This window comes from Magnolia sinica, chromosome 10 (genome assembly GCF_029962835.1).
Source record: "Magnolia sinica isolate HGM2019 chromosome 10, MsV1, whole genome shotgun sequence".
Classification (NCBI taxonomy): Eukaryota; Viridiplantae; Streptophyta; class Magnoliopsida; order Magnoliales; family Magnoliaceae; genus Magnolia; species Magnolia sinica.
The window spans coordinates 1873870-1892033 of record NC_080582.1 but is presented as its reverse complement, the minus strand read 5'-3'; the positions used below and the strand labels follow the sequence as shown (position 1 = coordinate 1892033).

The window sequence follows — 18164 nt, the reverse complement described above, 5'->3', positions numbered from 1 at the left end:
CTAAAAATGGATAAACAGGTTAGATTTATCATAAATATCGCAGTGGGCGCATTTGGAATCCTTGCGCAGGACCTTACTGCGAAAGACGTTGGCAGGAAATCCGCGTCTCATGTCTAACGTGATATCGGATTGTGTACCAAGTCTTATCATACTGAGTAAATTCTATTGAGCCCACTGTGAATTCATGTGGTTTATCCACACCGTCCATCCATTTTTTCAGATCATTTTAGTAGTTGAGCCCAAAACTTAAGTATATCAAAAGCTAAAGGAGACCATGCCAAAGGAAACAGTGGAAGTATTGATTTTCACCATTGAAGTGCTTCTAAGTACTCAATGATGTTTATTTTTCATCCAAATTGTTCATAAGATCACAAAGACATGGATGAATGGAAAAAACAAATATCAACTAATATAAAACTTCTGTGGGCCTCCAAAAACTTTTCAATGGTAGAATTCAATTCACACGGTTTCAGGTGGTGTGGTCCACTTGATCTTTGGATATGATTAATTTTTGTTGTAAAACCCTAAAATTAGATGATAAAAGAGATGGATGGAGTTGATACAATGCACGAATGACAAGAATGGTGGGCTCCACAGACTTTACTCATTACGCTTACCATACTAAAGTTACTCAGCACGCAAACCGCTTCGCTTAACGTCTCCGTTATAGTCCTTATTAAATGTACTTTTTTTAATATATTTAAAAATTGATGATGTAGCACTCTCAGTCACGTTGACCAATGAAAACGCTGCCTCCGGGACATAGGATCCGCACTCCCGAGGAAAAGGTTGAAAAGTCAGTCGTTAGTTCTTTCTTCATTATTATTATTATTTTTTTCGTAATGTGGCATAAGCACCCAATGTTAGTACTACAGAATAAGATCTTTGAGCCTCATCACAGTGTGTGTGTTTTATCCACTCCATCCATCTATATTTCAGGATCATTTTACAAAGTTTACTAAAAACTGAGGCAGATCTACTTATTATGTGGACCATGCAATGAAAACTCAGTGGTGATGATTGTAAACAATTAAAAACTCATTGAAACTTCAAAAGTTTTGAATTAAACTGATGTACTTGAATCTGTTTGACTTAATCAAAAGGTTGGATGGAAAATAAACATTCCAGCGAATCATAGAAAGTTTTTAATGGCGGTTGTTCAGTAAACATTGTTTCCTATGTTATAGTCTTAAGTTTTGACATGCCAATTTGCCATAAAATGAGTTGAAAAAACTAACGCACAGTAGGTATCTACATGCATCAAGGTGGGTCAAGGGAAACATCTCCTAAATACGCCAAGGGGTGATGCATCTTCAACTGTCATTGGTTTTTTCTTCATCTTTTTTATCTTTTTTATTGTCTGTTTTTATACGAGGCGTCCTCCACCTTTTGACTTCCAGTGGTGTTATGCGTCATGTAACCGTTGAAACTTTTTTTATTGACACGTATTAGGATAATTTCTTGGTGTTTTTACGTCATCCTACACTAAATTTTTTTTTTAAAATAAAAAAAACCACTGTGATGTTTGTTAGAAATCCACCCTGTTCATCTGTTTTGCAAGATTATTTTAGAACATGCTACAAAAGATGATGTGGATTCAAAACTCAAGTGAGCCACAAGAGAGAAAACAGTTGGGATTCAGTGACCACCGTTGAAACATTTTTACTTCATCCCACACTAAATAAAAACCACAAAGTCCGCATCCAAGTGGACTGTCAAATAAGATAACTGCAGATACGGATCAAAAATGGATGGTTGAATTTGTGTCACAAGGTATTAGCTTGACCCATCTTTCTTGGCTGTTCATTTGATCAATGCCAGCATTCATATAGGATGGATGGTTTGTTAGGTGGGATCTTCCACTACACCATCAACGGATGGGACCCATTAGATGGACGGCTTGGATCCATTACTATTCCATTCATATGGCTTGAATGGATGTATGTGTTTCACCCATTTTTAAAGACTATTTTAGAGCTTAATACCAAAAAAGAGAGAAATATAAATCTCAGGTGGACCATACCACAGGAAAACAATAGTGATTAGATATCCACCATTAAAATTCTTCTAAGGTCCTATGTACTGTTTATTTGACATCCGATGTGTTGATTAGGTCATATGGACTCAAATGAATGGAAAAAATAAAGATAGTCTGATCCAAAACTTTTATGGCCCCAAAAAGTTTTTAACCGTCAACTTTCATTCAACATTGTTTTCCTGTAATGTGGTCCTCTTGAGATTGGACGGCATAGATGTAACACGTACATCATTATGGGGCCCACATAGCACCAAGGCCGAGGAGTAGCCCATCCATTTCCGCGGATGCCGAATGGATACTAACAGGTTAAGCACTATTGAAGTGATGTCACCAAGTTCTGTGGGTCCCATCATGATATATGTTTTGTATCCACGCCGCCGTCCATCCATTTGGAAAGATAATTTTAGGTAAAGATCCAAAGGTAGACCTCACCACAGAAAACAGTGGGGAGAGTTACGCCCACTATTAAAAACTGAAATAAGCCACAGAAGTTTTTGACTAAGTTGATATTTATTTTTTTCCTTTCCTTCATGTCTCTGTTAACTTGTGGAACGGTTGGATTTCAAAAAATAAAAATAAAAAAATCATGGTGAGCCTTAGGAAGGGCCATGATGCATGTCTTGTATCTATATCGTTCATCCATTTGGAGAGATCGTTTTATGTCATGAGAAAAAAAATGAGATAGATCTAAAGTACAAGTGGACCCCACCATGGAAAATAGTGGGGACAGTGACATCCACCATTCAAAACTTCTTAGGACTACAAAAGTTTCCAATCAAGCCAATATTTATGTTTTCACTTCGTCTATCTCTATGTTAAGTTATGGATAGGTTGGATCTTAAATATACATCATGGTGGGGACTATAAATGTTTCAACTGTGGGTGTGACTGCTCCCACGATTTTCTGTCTTGAACTTCGGATCTATTCCATTCTTTTTCTCATGCCACAAAAGGATCTCTACAAATGGTTGGACGGTAGGAATATAACACATGCACCATGCTAGGGTTCAGAGAGCTTGGTAATGTCACTTCAGTAGGGATTTGGGTACTGACCTTATAAGTATCCAATAAGCGTCTTTTCAACCTGTCAGTGGCTAATCCGCATCAAGTAGTATCGTACAACGCTGATTTCCTGCGAAAGCCTTTCGCTTGAACCTCCTGCACAAGGATATTGGGTGGGGTCCGCAGAGATGTTTTTGAGAAATCCATCCCGTCCATCCATTTTTGCCCTGTCATTTAAAGACCTGTAAGTACGAAAATTGAAGTTTATCATATACGTAAGTGTGCCATACAAGACGAAACAATGGGCATTTAGTGAGCACCGTTAAAGCATTTTTATGGCCATAAAAGTTTTGTATTAAGCTATATTTTAAGTGTTTTGATCCGAGTATGATTCAAGCTAAGTTTGATCTGAGTTGAGTAGAGTTGGGGCAGTTCGAACTCATTTTCGTGCTCAAAAAATCAACTTGACTGGGCTCAAACTCAGCTTCGAACCAAGTTGAATTGAGCTTTTTTTAGTCAAGTCGTGCGAGCTAATTGAGCTAGGTTCGTGTACACCTCTAGATTAGGGAGAGTGATGCTCACCATTGAAACCTTTCTAAGGTCCGCCATGATGTTTATTTGAGATCCAACCTGTTTAGAAGTTAAAACACACACATACACACACAAAAGAAGGGAAAACACAAATATCAGCTTGATCTAAAACTTTTGTAGCTCTTAGAAGTTGTTAACAGTGGGCATCACTCTCCCCACTTCTTAGGGGCCATAGAAGTTTCCGATCAAGCTTATATTTTTATTTTCACTTATCTATCTCTATGTTAACTTATGAATAAGTTAGATCTAAAAAATACATCATGGCAGGCCATATAAATGTTTCAACGGTGGGTGTGACTGATCCCACAGTTTTCTGTAGTGGTTAACTTGAACTTTAGATCTATATATCTCATTCTTCTTCTCATACCATAAAGCCATCTCTACAAATGGTTGGACAGCATGGATACAATACACGCATCATGGTGGGGTCCACCCCGTTAGAACATGAAACCATACGGTCTCAGATATACTGCCCCACCTACCACGTGCTTGTCTTGGCCGGGATGTGTGGTAATCATTTAATGTAATTTACTGTCCTCTTGTGCACCGATATTAAGCTATAAAAAAACAAAATAATAATAATAATAAATGAATGGCTCATGAAAAATAGCATCTCAGCTGATCTTTATTTATTGATTATTATTATTTTCTTTTGGAGAAAGGTGCCAACTACTTGTAACTTTAATTAGACCGTTTAAAACTACTATGGTTTTACATGCGTTCACATGGCTTGGATATTGCACTTGCTTTGGAACTTGTAAATTAAAATTAAATAATAAATAAATATACATAAGTAGGGTACCGAATTTCCAAGTCCCATGTGTAAAAACTGTTTTTTAAGTACAGGATTCCTAGATCTGAGTATTGTTTGTAGGCCAGACCATATGGCAACTCACCACCATTTTAAAGATGGTGGTTTCATCCACCGAATTTGCATAGTTGAATGTAATTGGGACCGTTCAAATCGTTGAGTTGTGGCCTATGGTGGTACCATTGGTCCACCACATTGGCTTCCCCAGGATGGAAGTTTTCAATCATCCAACTGTCTTTCCTACTCATCTATTTTAAACCCACCATACTATGGTAGGATTAAACATTGGGCGTGAGTCTAGAACACGCAGAGATGAGAGCCATCAGATGTACGGCTTTGGTGGATGCGGAGGACAGTTAAACCCTAACTGTGGGGCACACTGCAATGTATGTACCTTACATCCACACCATTCATTAGTTTTGACAGGTCATTTTAAGGCATGATCCAAAAAATGAAGCAGATCTAAATCTTATGAGGAACACACCGCAGGAAATAGTGGTGATTGAATTACCACCATTAGAAGTTTCTTCGGGGCACCGAAATATTTTTTTGCCATCCAACCTATTGACAAGGTCACAAAGATATGAATAAAGTAGTAGCCACACAAATATCAGTTTGATCAAAACTTTTGTGGCCTACTAGAAGTTTTTAATAGCCAATCACGATAGTAATTTCCATCTATGTGGTTCACTTGAGATTTGAATCTGCTTCATTTTTTCGGATAATGCCTTAAAATAATCTTTCAAAAATAGATGCATGATGTAGATAAAACAGGAGTCACATAGGATTTTCAGCACCGACTGGTACCGAGATCTCAGATTTTTTAGATATAATTCCGTCCCAAGAAGTGTCCCACAGCATGAATGGTCTAGGAGGAAGATGGGTCACCACTATTTTAAAATGGTGAGGTTTATGGTGGTGCCATATGGGAGAGGGTGGGTCAACGCCATTGTGGCCCATCCACAATAGCTTCAGCAAGATGGAAGTTTTCAATCATCCATCCATCTTTCCCACTCATCCACTTTAAAGCGATCAGTCTGCGGTAGGATGGTTAGATTAAACTTTGGAAATGATTTTCAATGTTAGTGCATGCACAGATAAAAACAGTAAGATCTACGGTCTAGATTGACTGCCCTGCCTACCATGTATTAGTCTTGTAAGTGAGACTCATCAGAAGTGTTTTTTTTCACCAGGTGGTCTTCATTGCAGGGCGCACCTTGTGCAGAGCTCTGATGCCCTGCACAACTGATACATGGGCATTGGGTTGTGTCGGACCAGGGCCAGCTAATTTGTCCTAGCTTGGGCCTTTGTCCTAGCTTGGGCCATAGGTCCCACGCTTGGGCTAATCTGACCGAGCCCAAACAGGCCCATAGCCACCCCTACACTTGTGTGTTGTGCTCCTGCGTACAACAGTTGTCATATAGGATTCTGGTGGAGCTGGGGATGGGATGACTTGACTCGGCAAACTCGACTAGTCCAACTCGTTCAGACCCGAGTCAAGTAGGTGAGTCGATCCAAACCGAGTAGACTTTGTTGAAGTGATAAAAGTCCCTTGATATACATTGATACACCACACTCTAACGGCTTAGGGCCATTGAGTTGATCACCCACTCTCACTCTAGGGCGGTGTTTTAAAACACCAACCAGACTCTTTAGTAGCTGTAGGTGACGATGAGTTCGAGGAGCTTGGCGGTGCGAGTCTTGACGAGGAGGATGAACTGTCTTACTTCCAGCTGATGGGCAGCTCTCTATCGACTTGATAGGCAAGATTTGGATTGCTGAGTAATGGGCTTAGTTCTATTCTTTTTGGACATATGATTCTTTTTGTGACTTTGTTGGGCAACGCCTCGTGCGACCCATAGTTATTTTTTTTTTTTACTTGTAAACATTTAACATTTTCCATTTCAATAGACTAGTTGTGAATTGTGATTCATGTTTCAGAAAATTCTAGGTTGCACATTTAAACTTGATTTAAACGCATATTAACGAAAACCAGTTATAAGTGACCCCGGAAACTTGGGAGTCAAGTGTATGCACGACCCCCGATTTCTAGGGCATTACAAGGACATAACGGAATCTTTGTGCTCAAAACTAGGAAGTGCCTGGGGCTGTGTGAGACCCACGGAGATACACCTGTGCTGGGGTTGTGTGGGGCCCACAGAGATGTCCGTGACAAATCCACTCCACCCATCTAGTTTGAAATTCCACAATAGGATAAGAATCTAAAAATCAGGCGGATCCAAAACTTTGGTGTGACACCCCAAATGAAAAGGTGGGAATGGAAACTTCCAACATTGAAACCATCCTAGATCTGACCATGTTCACAGGGTTATTACCACTCAAATAAACTGTAGGTACAAATATCATCCTGATACAAAACTTCTCCCACCCAGGCATTCAATTCCCATGATTTCATGTGGTATGGCTCACATGAGTTTTGGAACTGCCTGATTTTTAGATTATGGTCTTTCAAAACAGATGGGCAAGGTGGATTTGTGACGGACATCTCTATAGGCTCCACACAGCCCTAGTCACAAGAATATACCAAGCTTCTGAAAAAGCTCAACCAAAGTAACTTACTACAAACTAGGCTAGCATGGTAGTCTCATTAAACCATACATGGTACATCTAGAGAATAAGTAGAGCATAAGCTGAAACATTCTTGAGTTATAAAGATATATAGCATGGGTTATGAATGCCTATTCTTCAAGATTCAAGTCTCTGTGAGTTTTTGATGAGGAGATGCCTAAGAGTCCAAATAATAATAATAATAATAAGGGTTTATTTAAACACAAACTCTCACAAAACATGTTTTCTAGGTTCACTGAAAATTTATTGGTTGGTTAGCAATATGCTTTTTAGAGATGAGATATGATTTATAAAAGTCCATCCAAATACATAAATATCTGGAGTTTGACTTATGACAATTTGGCATGGGACGCCTCTTTTGAGCGTTCCTATGTAACTGGGACTCAGTTTTGCAACCTTGAAATAGAATTATTACATCTTTCATGGAAATTTTAAATTAATAATTCATTCAAAGGGTAATGAAACAGTCCCTAATAAAAGTGATTCTTTATAAGCAAGTGACTTGGTGGGATTATTTTGTGTAAATGATCTTGACCGTCAATATTATATTCTATTGATCAGATGGTTGACATTTTCGGATCGTTGTGATGTTTGTGTGGTAACCCAAGAAATCAGTTTTGCACCTGATGAGCAGTCTAGATGAATGGATTGGACTGTCTTAAGTATCCTAATGCAAGTACGAGCACTGTAAATTCTGGTGCTGTTTCTCTTGAATCTATCGGCAAAGATCTTTGCTAAGGCCGCACACCACTATGTATGCCAGCGTGGCACATGGGCATGGTATCAAACCCGTTCATCATGTCCATCCCATATTGTAGTTCTTCTGTCCCATAAATCAGATCGTTAGAAAAACTTTCCAGGATCCCTTTTTATCCGCATGCCTACCTTTTGATCTAGACGGCTTGACTTTTGTAAATGAGATGCCTAATACCCTCATGTGAGCTGTAGATGCGTTTAAGATATCTGGACCGTTCATATGCGTTGTACCCAACAACTATAAACCACCGGATGGATGACCTTTTTGCCTTTGTAATTATCCGAAATCATCCAATCAGACGATCAGGATCCTCTGAACGGTTCCATTTTTGGATATGATCTATCTATGCAGCCCACCGGAAAACAAAATCCGGAGCCTTGACATGTGTGCAGGATGTAAAATGGACGTCGGATGGTTCACCTCAACTCAAAAGAGTTCCAAAGGTGTTTTGTCCATCATTTTCAAATACCCTGTGGGTATTTTCGTCTTTCGGTGTTTGACGCTGGCTCCATTCAGATCCAAGGTCGGAGTGATACTCTGATAGACTGCAATGGATTATACACAAGCATTTAGAAATTGCATATGTGGCATAGAAATAGTCAAATTAAACCATCCAAATTATCATAATAAGTGTTGATGTCAAAATCTGGATCACCCTTGATGCTTGGAGTGAACCTGCTCAGAGTGAACCTGGTCCTGCACAAAACAACCAACAAAGAACACCCCGGCTCAAGCAGGGGACCCTCTTATACCAAAGTCAGGCAGGGAAATGGGGTCTATGTAGAGTAGAGTAGAGTGAGGGTGCTAAAAGTTGCGTACCTTTAAATGTAGAAATGTCAACCTAGACTCTGAATCCAAGCCACCAATTGACAAAGTGGAGAAAACCATATTTTTCATTGTTGAATTCACAAATGAAACTGAACCCGCACCCTCGGTCTTCTGTTTGTTATCGACGGATGAATCTCGTTCTTTTTAGGATCAGTATTAAATAGCCCACGCTTCATTTTGGAATATTTCCCTTCATGTATTATTTGGATATTCCGATCTTTACCCCGCTCAAATTCCAGTTTGCCCCGCTGAATTTCTAGGTTGTCCAGCTCAAATTCCAGTTTGCCCCGCTGAGTTTCTAGTTTGCCCCACTCAATTTCCAGTTTCCCCCGTTGAATTTCATGTTTGCCTCGCTGAAATTCAAATTTGCCCCACTAAATTTCATTTTTGCCCCGCTGAATTTCATGTCTGCCCCGCTCAATTTCTAGTTTGCCCCGCTCAATTTCTAGTTTGCCTCGCTGAATTTCATGTTCGCCTCACTGAATTTCATGCTTGCCTTGCTCAAATTTCAATTTGCCCGACTAAATTTCACGTTTGCCCCGCTGAATTTCATGCTTGCCCCGCTCAATTTCATATTTTCCCCGCTTAATGTCATGCTTGCCCCGCTCAATTTAACTAATATGAGTTTTCAAGAAACTTGCCTGAGTTTTTATTTTAGTTGACTCAACTTGACAGGGTTTAAGTCGAATTTGTATTTTAAAAATATGATTTGAATATATTTTTATTACGAAATAGAAAATTGAAGAACCCAAAATTTTCTATAAAAGTGGATAAATTGTCTTTCGATTTTTGCAGAAACTCCATTTCAATATCATTTAGCACATGAGTTTTGTCTATGATAATCCAATAGGAATGATGACCTGAGAGCATACCAATAAACAGTAAACAATAGGTGGATGGGTTAGAAAACTTCAGCCATGTTCTCTATCGTATATTTGTTTTCCATACTGTGGCCCACCTAACTAGCGGATCAACCTATTTCTTGAGCTATGGAATTAATATAGTGGTGTCTTTTTAATGGATAGATTTGATCTAAGAACTGTATGCCACAATGGCAAACATGTGGCATGTACATGAGTTGATTTAGGGACAACTTTCCTATAACCCTCTTTGCCCTATTTGGCCCCACCATGATGATCATACAACATTCACTCTATTCATCTATTTAATTGCCACCTCATGTTAGTGCATGACTCCAAAAATTAGGTAGATCTAACACTTAAGTGGGCCACCCACAACAGTAGGGATTCATCTCTCACCATTGAAACCTTAGTGGGAAATTGTTTTTCATATACATGTTTACCGAATTTATGCTTAAAAAACAATGCCAAACAGTCCCTAATGTGTCTTTTTTATTTTTATTTATTTATTTTATATAATATCTGGGCTATATATGTAAAATGGTGGGACAGATCATGCAGATCACTACATGATAAAAAGGGTGGCCTAGCTGCGTTGTGTAAGTCAATGGACATCCATACTATAACATGAATAAAAACATTGAATGAGAACGTTTGTAGAGAGTCATTTACAATACGGGAGAAAAGTAATGAAGAGCTCCAAAAGTGGGATAAATCATTTGCAATTTGCGAGAAAGAGTCAGATAAAAACCTCAAATGGGATAAAATCAATCGCTGTGTGAGAAAAAGAGTAAAAAGAAAAGCCATAAAACTAAGATAAAATCATTTGCAAAGAGAGAGTAATCGGGCAAAACCATCAAAATTACACTCACGGATACTTTGTTTTCACTCCTAACAAGGAAAAAGGGTAATGAAGAAAAATCCCAAAAAGAGGATAGCATGATCATTTGCAATTAGAGAGATAGAGAGAGAGAGAAAGAGAGAGAGAGTGAGTGATGTAGAGCGGGTCACGTACAGTTTCATGGCCAAGATGGATTAAAAAAGGCCCGGTCGACGATAGAAGTGATCCGGACCGTCGGACCTTAGATCAGGCGCATCTCACAATCTGAAATGAGTTATCATGCGTAAAATATATGATTTTGGGGTAGAACGAGCTACTTTAGCCAACCAACCTTGCTAGCAGGGTTGTGCAAGTTGAATTTGCCAAATACCCCTGGATCGACTATCGTTTCCTTATTTTAATTCTTTTTTTACTATAAATAGTAAGTTTTAGTTTGATTATAACTCTTTATCCATTGGGCTTTAGAAGTTGTGCCCAACGTGAAAAGAGAAGCTAAATAGGACACTCACTATTTTTGACTGAAAACCTTGCGCACTAGTAGACATCACGACCGTCTATAAATAGTAAGTTTACTATTTATAGTAAGCTACGAATTCTAGGAGTTTTAGTTGTTGTTTGCTTCTGATTTCTCTCCCTTTTCTTAGTATCCCTATTTAAAGGGTTGTAAACTTATTTATTTCATTCATTAATCAATTTCAAATTTTATAGAATTTAATTTATATTTTGCTTGCTTTCTTTCTCGTGGATTCGAGAAGCCTATTTGAGAAGTCCAGAGAAGTTCTGTGGATTCGGAATAGTTATCCTTTTGAGGGAGACGGTGCTCGACCTCATCACGTTCATCCCTGCGTCAGAGAGAGAGAGAGAGAGAGAGAGAGAGAGAGAGAGAGAGAGAGAGAGAGAGACCCTGCTGGCAGAGTGCGTCAGAGAGAGAGAGAGAGAGAGAGAGAGAGAGAGAGAGAGATTCAACTAATCACTAGAGAGAAGTCATCCCTGCGTCAGAGAGAGAGAGAGAGAGAGAGAGAGAGAGAGAGAGAGATTCAACTAATCACTAGAGAGAAGTTGAAAAGAGAAAAGAAGAAAACCACATAAGGAAAAGGTAAGGTCTTGATTGAACCATTCTGTGATGGAAGTGTCAACTCTAATGGCTTTCTTTTAACCAAGTATAGAGACCAATTTACTGTTGTTGTATTTTCAGAGTCAAACAGAGCTGATGATTTATGTAGGGGAGTTATTCGATACTCTGGTGGTATATGCTATTCGAGGAGCAGACACTTAAATGATACATGTGTCATATATTCAGTTGAATAAACTGTACTACCCAATGCTGTTAATTTACATTCTAAAATCATTTTTAACAATTATTGTTGTAATTTTAAAAGGCATTTAAAAATTTTCAATGACCTTTTAAAATTTTTAATGCTTTGAAATTTTTTCCTCTCAAATTTTCAAAATTTTCAGATCATGTTACAGTTGTATTTTACTGATTGATTGACTGAAGAATCCTGTTACACTGGAGATATGGTTCAAGAGAGCAAATTCAATTTCAAGTTGAGTAATTCATATCACGCATTGACTCAATAATTCAACAAGTTCTTTGAACTTTAAAAAAAAATAAATAAATAAATAAATAAATTTCTTTAATCTTTATTTTTTCACAGTTTGAACTATTTCCAACAATCCTAACATCTAGTTATAGATGCATGTTTACTAAAATAAGAGTGAAGATATTTTAATTTTATCTATTTAATAAATGTCTCTCAATCTGACATTCACATAATGAACTCACTACCATTTTCTTTGTTGAAATTGCATCTAAACTATTACCCAAAAGTTGGACGGTTTAATTTTAATTAATTGTATTCCAAATATACAAATCATCCATCACCACAATAGTAGAGTATAAAGTCTCTCTCATTCATTTATGCAAACTCCCCAATGGTCTTGATCAAACAGTTGTCACATGTGGCCATCACTACTTGCCATTGGTGGGCCCCAACCTAATCACTTACATGACAACCGTTTGATACGGATAGAATAGGAAGGGCGTTAAAAGGCGCATTCACCAGAAATTTGGTGTAGGTGACTCACAACCAATCATTCATACAACATAATTTGAAAATGACCAGAAGAAATGTATGCATCAATGTGGGGCGCACATGTGTAGTGGATTTCAAAGTCCACGAAAATCCTGCATAGGACCAAATGCAATTACATGGTACCAAACGCGCAATTCCATCTCACTTAATTCCAACCTTTCTCATCCTCCCAAATGTTGGATGGAATTTTTACGAGACCAAATGCAATTCTATCCCACCTAATATCATTTAATACCCTGCCCCAAACGCCCCCTAAAAGTATTTTCTATGACTGAGATGTATTCCCATATTTTTCAACTTCCACCTGAATTCTCAAAGTCAATTTCCCATTCTACACTTGTATTTGGTTTGGAATGAATTCCTTATTTTCCTCCTTTCCAATACTCTCTTCCTCCAGACTCTCTACAATCTGTTGAAGTATGCTTTCCTCCTCTTCTGTCAGCTGCTTCATGTCTTCTTCAAAGGATGCCAGCATTTCCGGATCGAATACATTACACTCTCCACTACAGTATACCGGATTCGCTATGCAAAAATTACCAAATTTGGGTGTGTCATAGTCGCCGTTGGAGAACAAGGTCGTCAATTCGTTCCAATCTCCAAAACTTCCTGGAGCCGGAAAATCAACGATTGTTGGAATGCTGAGGGTGGCCAGCTCTTTCGCCTTCGCCTTCCTCCGAAAGCCCTTTTCATTTGTGAAATTCCCATCTTCAACGGTGGCGATAACAGCCTCGGCATGATCAGGCTTGTGATTATCAATTGTGGATGATTCTTTCCTGTCGCCCTCAATGCCATCCTCTTCAACTGCAGAACACTGGTTAAAAGAGCTTCCTGAAGATCCTACACATTGGTCATTTACATTTCCAGTGGAATGATGAACTATGACGTCCGGCCCTATTTGGGACCATCGATTGCTTGCGTCCACCATCGCATCGTATTCTTCAACGGTATGGATGCTTCTAGTACTTATTATACTTCCACCATCTATTGTGGGTCCATTATCTTGGATCGCGTAGGTATTGTCACATTGGATTGGACATTGTACTTCACTAGCCAATTGGTGGGGGCCATGAAAGCTTGTAGAAGCTATGGGTCTCTCTTTTCTTTGTTCTTGTTCTTGTTGTTGTTGTTCTTCTTCTTTTAAGTCACACATCAATACTTTGATGTTGATGTTCTCGATATCTGTCTGCTTGTCGAACGGGTCCACTTCAATTATGGACTCTGTCGCGGGATTTCCATTTTGGAGTTTCTTGGCCACTGTATTAGCAGTGCAAACAAGAGCGAGGAATTGATCTCCATTGTTCTTGGAGATGAGTATATCTTCTAAGGCGGGAAAGCCCTCGATTCTCCTCTGCAAGCTATGCCTCAGCTCTTCTTGAAAGCTCCTTGACCGGGCCGCGATCTTTGAAGAAAGGCATCCCATTGGTACTGTTAGATTGTGGTGCTGTAAACAAAAACACAATAAAATTTTAGAGATGGTAGAGATTTATTTTGAGGCTGGATACACTACAAAGCTTTTTAAGTTATGCTTAACAAAATGCGATGTTTAGAGCTCATGTGCACTCATTCATGTTCTTAATCTATTCATCATGTGTGCCCTTTGCTGTTATACTATGCATGTGCTTTATGATGCAGGGATGGACGTGATGAGGTCGATTACTGTCTTCCTCAAGGGAATAATTACTCCAAATTCATGGAGCTTCTATGAACTCCTTATAGAGATTCCTCGAATCCACGAGGAAAAATAGGAAAATAGAAATAAATTCTAAAAAAAAGGAAATTAATTGATTGATGAGAAAAACAAATTTACAATCCTTTAAATAGTGATACCAAACCTATGAATAAGTTTGGAATCAAACTCAACTCAAACTCCTTAACAATTGTGCCGTATTATAAATAGCAAACTTACTATTTATAGACTATCATAATTTCTATTAGACTTCATGGTTTTCTGTTAAAAATAGTAAGTGCACAATTTAGCCTAACCATGATATTCTCCTAATATTTGTTAGTCCTTTTCATGTTGGTCACTGCTATTAAAGTTCAAAGGATTAAGAGTTATGATCGAACTAAAACTTACTATAAATGGTAAAAGAGAAATTAAAAAGGATTTTCGACCATCGATCTAACAGAATCTTCCAAATTCGACGGCCATATCGGCATAGTAAGGTTGGGTGGCTAAAGTAGCTTCTCTTATCCAAAATCATGTATGGTACATGAATAACTCATTCTGGTTTGTGAGATATGCTTGTTTTAGGGTTCTGACAATCCCAATCACTAACGCCTCCAATCGTGCCTCTTTTGGTCCATCTTGGACATGAAAGTGTCCGCGACCCACTCTACATCACTTTATGGTAGGTGGGCCCAAACCCTGTGAGGAGTCAGATGGTCCAATCCAATCCATCCATCTTGTTCTCATAGGCATGTGCGTTGCAGTAGGTGGGCCTCACTGAGTCATTAATTTTGATTTTGTGATATGATCAATTAGTTGATTGGTCTGATTTTCATTTCAATCTATCATCATGGTTCCTCCCTTTTTGGCTGACTAGATATTTTAAAATTTCAGATGCTGCTGTAAAAATAATCACGGTATCATTACTTATGAAACAACAGCTGTATTTGCTTATCTTTACCGAATGAAAAGCAGTCTAGTGGTTGGCGAGTGGAAACGATTTATTATGACATGGAAAAACATGTGGATGTGTCTGGCATTCATTTTCACAGTGGTCCACCTGTGAATCGTCCTAAAGTGCTGCATCGTTGAATGATCCAGACCGTTGATATTGTATCCTTGCCGTTATGGCACACACCACTATCGAAAAATAAAACAATAAAAACAAAAACCATCATTTGTGTGGCTTTGATCTGGTGATTATCAAACACATCAAAATACAAAATTATTTGATTTATTTTCGAAATTGAGATCAGCCCACCTAAATTGCTAATACATCCACAAAAAACAGTGGAAAAAAATAAATAAATAAGTAAAGTAACCAAGAGAATAAGGATGTGTTTGGTTGCACCAAATATCATGATATTTCATGATTAACCAGTGTAATTTGATGCAAAATTTGAAATTTGGTGCAACCAAACACACCCCAAGTCATTGGATATATGTGTATGTTAAATACAACATGGTTTCAAAGAGGTTTGCCAAGTCCACGGGCGTGTACAAAGGCATCCCATCCATACGCCACTACATGTGTACTATACAATGATCTAAGCTGTCCATCGCATAGAACTAACCATATACATAATCTGACCCAAAAATAGGCATCATCCCAAGTTTTTCTGCCAACATAGTGTGGCCTACCTCATAGCTGGACTGGCCTGATTTTTGGGCCAACTCATTCACAGTGGGACCCATCTGATGGATGGCTTTGATCTTGTAACCATATGCGAGGATGGCACATCTAGTGGCGTATAGATGAGTTGCCTTGAACAACTGAGCTTGCTAAGATTTCTTGGGGACTAAGTAAACACTTGATTAGGTTACAACCGGCAAAGGCTAGAAATTGTTACTTTAGATATAAGACATAACGGAATCTTTGTGCTCATGACAAAAGGAAGTGCCTCGGGCTGTGTGGGACCCACAGAGATGCACCTGTGCTGGGGCTGTGTGGGGCCCAAGAAATATCCGTGACAAATCCACTCCACCCATCTATTTTGAAAGACCACAATAGAATATGAATCTAAAAATCAGGCAGATCCAAAATACTGATGAGCCACACCAAACGAAACAGTGGGACCGGAAACTTCTACCATTGAAACCATCCTGGACCTGACCATGTTCATAAGGTTATTGCCACTCAAATAAACTGTAGGTACAAATATCATCATGATACAAAATCTTCTCCCACCCAAGCATTCAATCCCAACTATTTCATGCAGCATGGCTTACATGAGTTTTAGATCTGATTTTTAGACTCTTGTTCAATTATAGTTTTTCAAAACAGATGGATTTTTTTTTTTTTTTTTTTTAAATTTTAAATTAGCTTGTTAGTACACACCCATGTCAGTACACACACTCCATGTTAGCCACCCCCACTAGGGATCGATACCAAGACCTCAAGTGTTGAACCGAGGTATCTCCACTCAGTCTGCTAATTGAGCTATGGATCTGGGTGTTTTCAAAACAGATGGATAAGGTGAATTTGTCATGGACATCTATGTAGGCTCCACACAGCTTTAGTTGCAAAAATATACCAAGCTTCTGAAAAAGCTCAACCAAAGTAACTTACTACAAACTAGGGTAGCATGGTAGTCTCATTTAACCATACATGGTACATCTAGAGAATAAGTAGAGCATAAGCTAAAACATTCTTGAGTTACAAAGATAGTATTGATGAGGAGAGGCCTATGAGTCCAAATAATAATAATCATAAGGGTTTATTTAAACACAACTCTCATAAAACAGATTTTCTAGGTTCTCTAAAAATTTGTTGGTTGGCTAGCAATATGATTTTTAGAGATGAGATATGATTTATAAAAGTGCATCCAAATGATAAATCAATTGGAGTTTGACTTAAAATGACAATTTGACATGGGACGCTTCTTTTCGGCGTTCCTATGTAACTGGGGCTCAATTTTGCAACCTTGAAATAGAATTATTACGTCTTTCATGGAAATTTTAAATTAATAATTCATTCAAAGGGTAATGAAACATACCCTATTCAAGCAATTGTTCTATATATATATATATATATATGATTGCAGCACAGGCTAAATTATTATATATATATATATATATATATATAGAGAGAGAGAGAGAGAGAGAGAGAGAGATGCCAACCTGTTGAATGAGATCAAACAATCCTCAACTTTCTCCGAATTCTCCCAGCCTCCGATATTCCATACAAAATCACCACCTCTCTTTCATGTTTCTGCTCCACTAACAAAAACAGATGAATTGAAATCAATGAAAAGCTCATCAATTCAAACCAAACATCTTTCCAAATTGAAAAAAAAATAATAATAATAATTTCTGTTGCGAGTCACCCAGATAACCCAAAAGAAAAAATAAGACCCATGAATTCAATTGAAGGAAAAAAAATGAAAAAAAGCATACCTGTCGAATAAAATCTTTTGATCATATGCCCTTCTCGAAGAATCTTTCACTAAATCTTAACCTTCCAAAAACCCATTAAAAAATCGCCACCTTTCATTGATTTATAAGTAGGTACATGGCTGCTCTTCAATCGAAAGATGAGACAAAAATATAACTAAATAAAAACAAATTTAAAAGAAAATGAGAGCTATTGATGGCTTTGATTCGAGTCTATCGCGCAAGGAATTTCCTTTTAAAACCTTTCATACTCTTTCATGGTAGGCAAACCGACAACTCCATGTTTGAAATTCCTTAAATACTCAACTAACCAACACAATGCCCTTGATTGTCACCAAAATTGCATGGTTGCCACTGCTTTTGTTATTGCCCCCACATAACTGGACACGTGGCATAGCTGACCATGATCTAAACCGTTCATCAGGTGGATCCAACCTTCAATTGTCAACAATAGTGAGAAATCATACTAATTACATGATCTTAACCATATGATCAGTGACCCATAAAATGCAAGGTATGAAAGAATATTGGAATTGATTAGCATTCCACACAAAACCATCTTTGGGTCCCACATATCCGACGGGTAGGCTATCAAATCCGAGTTCATTGTTAATAGGGCACAAAAGCTATGTTCCCTATTACGATTGTAAATGGGCCTGTCTGGCCCACGGGCTTTCAAGTTTGGCCCG

At 38.2% G+C, this 18164-nt stretch overlaps 3 protein-coding genes across 20 annotated transcripts in view; all 3 read right to left on the bottom strand.

Moving 5' to 3' along the window:
• LOC131257603 (putative disease resistance RPP13-like protein 3) overlaps positions 1 to 18164 on the bottom strand; it is a 125021-nt gene that overhangs the window by 49294 nt on the left and 57563 nt on the right. The gene's annotated exons all lie outside the window — the stretch shown is intronic.
• The window catches only part of LOC131257723 (putative disease resistance protein At1g59780), an 83518-nt gene that overhangs the window by 52493 nt on the left and 12861 nt on the right, over positions 1 to 18164 (bottom strand). The window lies entirely within an intron of this gene.
• Positions 12675 to 17621, bottom strand: LOC131257722 (uncharacterized). Of its 3 annotated transcripts, XM_058258548.1 has the most exons (4): positions 17479 to 17621; positions 17203 to 17293; positions 15143 to 15222; positions 12675 to 13854 (listed from the first exon to the last, which is right to left on the bottom strand). In XM_058258548.1, the coding sequence occupies exon 4, from the start codon at positions 13831 to 13833 to the stop codon at positions 12745 to 12747; it is 1089 nt and encodes a 362-aa protein (XP_058114531.1). In that variant the 5' UTR covers positions 13834 to 13854; positions 15143 to 15222; positions 17203 to 17293; positions 17479 to 17621; the 3' UTR covers positions 12675 to 12744. The 3 variants fall into 3 exon arrangements, with proteins under 3 accessions (XP_058114531.1, XP_058114529.1, XP_058114530.1); XM_058258546.1 differs by lacking the exon at positions 15143 to 15222 and having other exon boundaries at positions 17203 to 17301; positions 17479 to 17619; XM_058258547.1 differs by lacking the exon at positions 15143 to 15222 and having other exon boundaries at positions 17479 to 17619.

Excerpts from the sequence above, each read along its gene's own strand:
- LOC131257722 (XM_058258548.1), bottom strand. The coding sequence starts at position 13,833 with ATGGGATGCCTTTCTTCAAAGATCGCGGCCCGGTCAAGGAGCTTTCAA.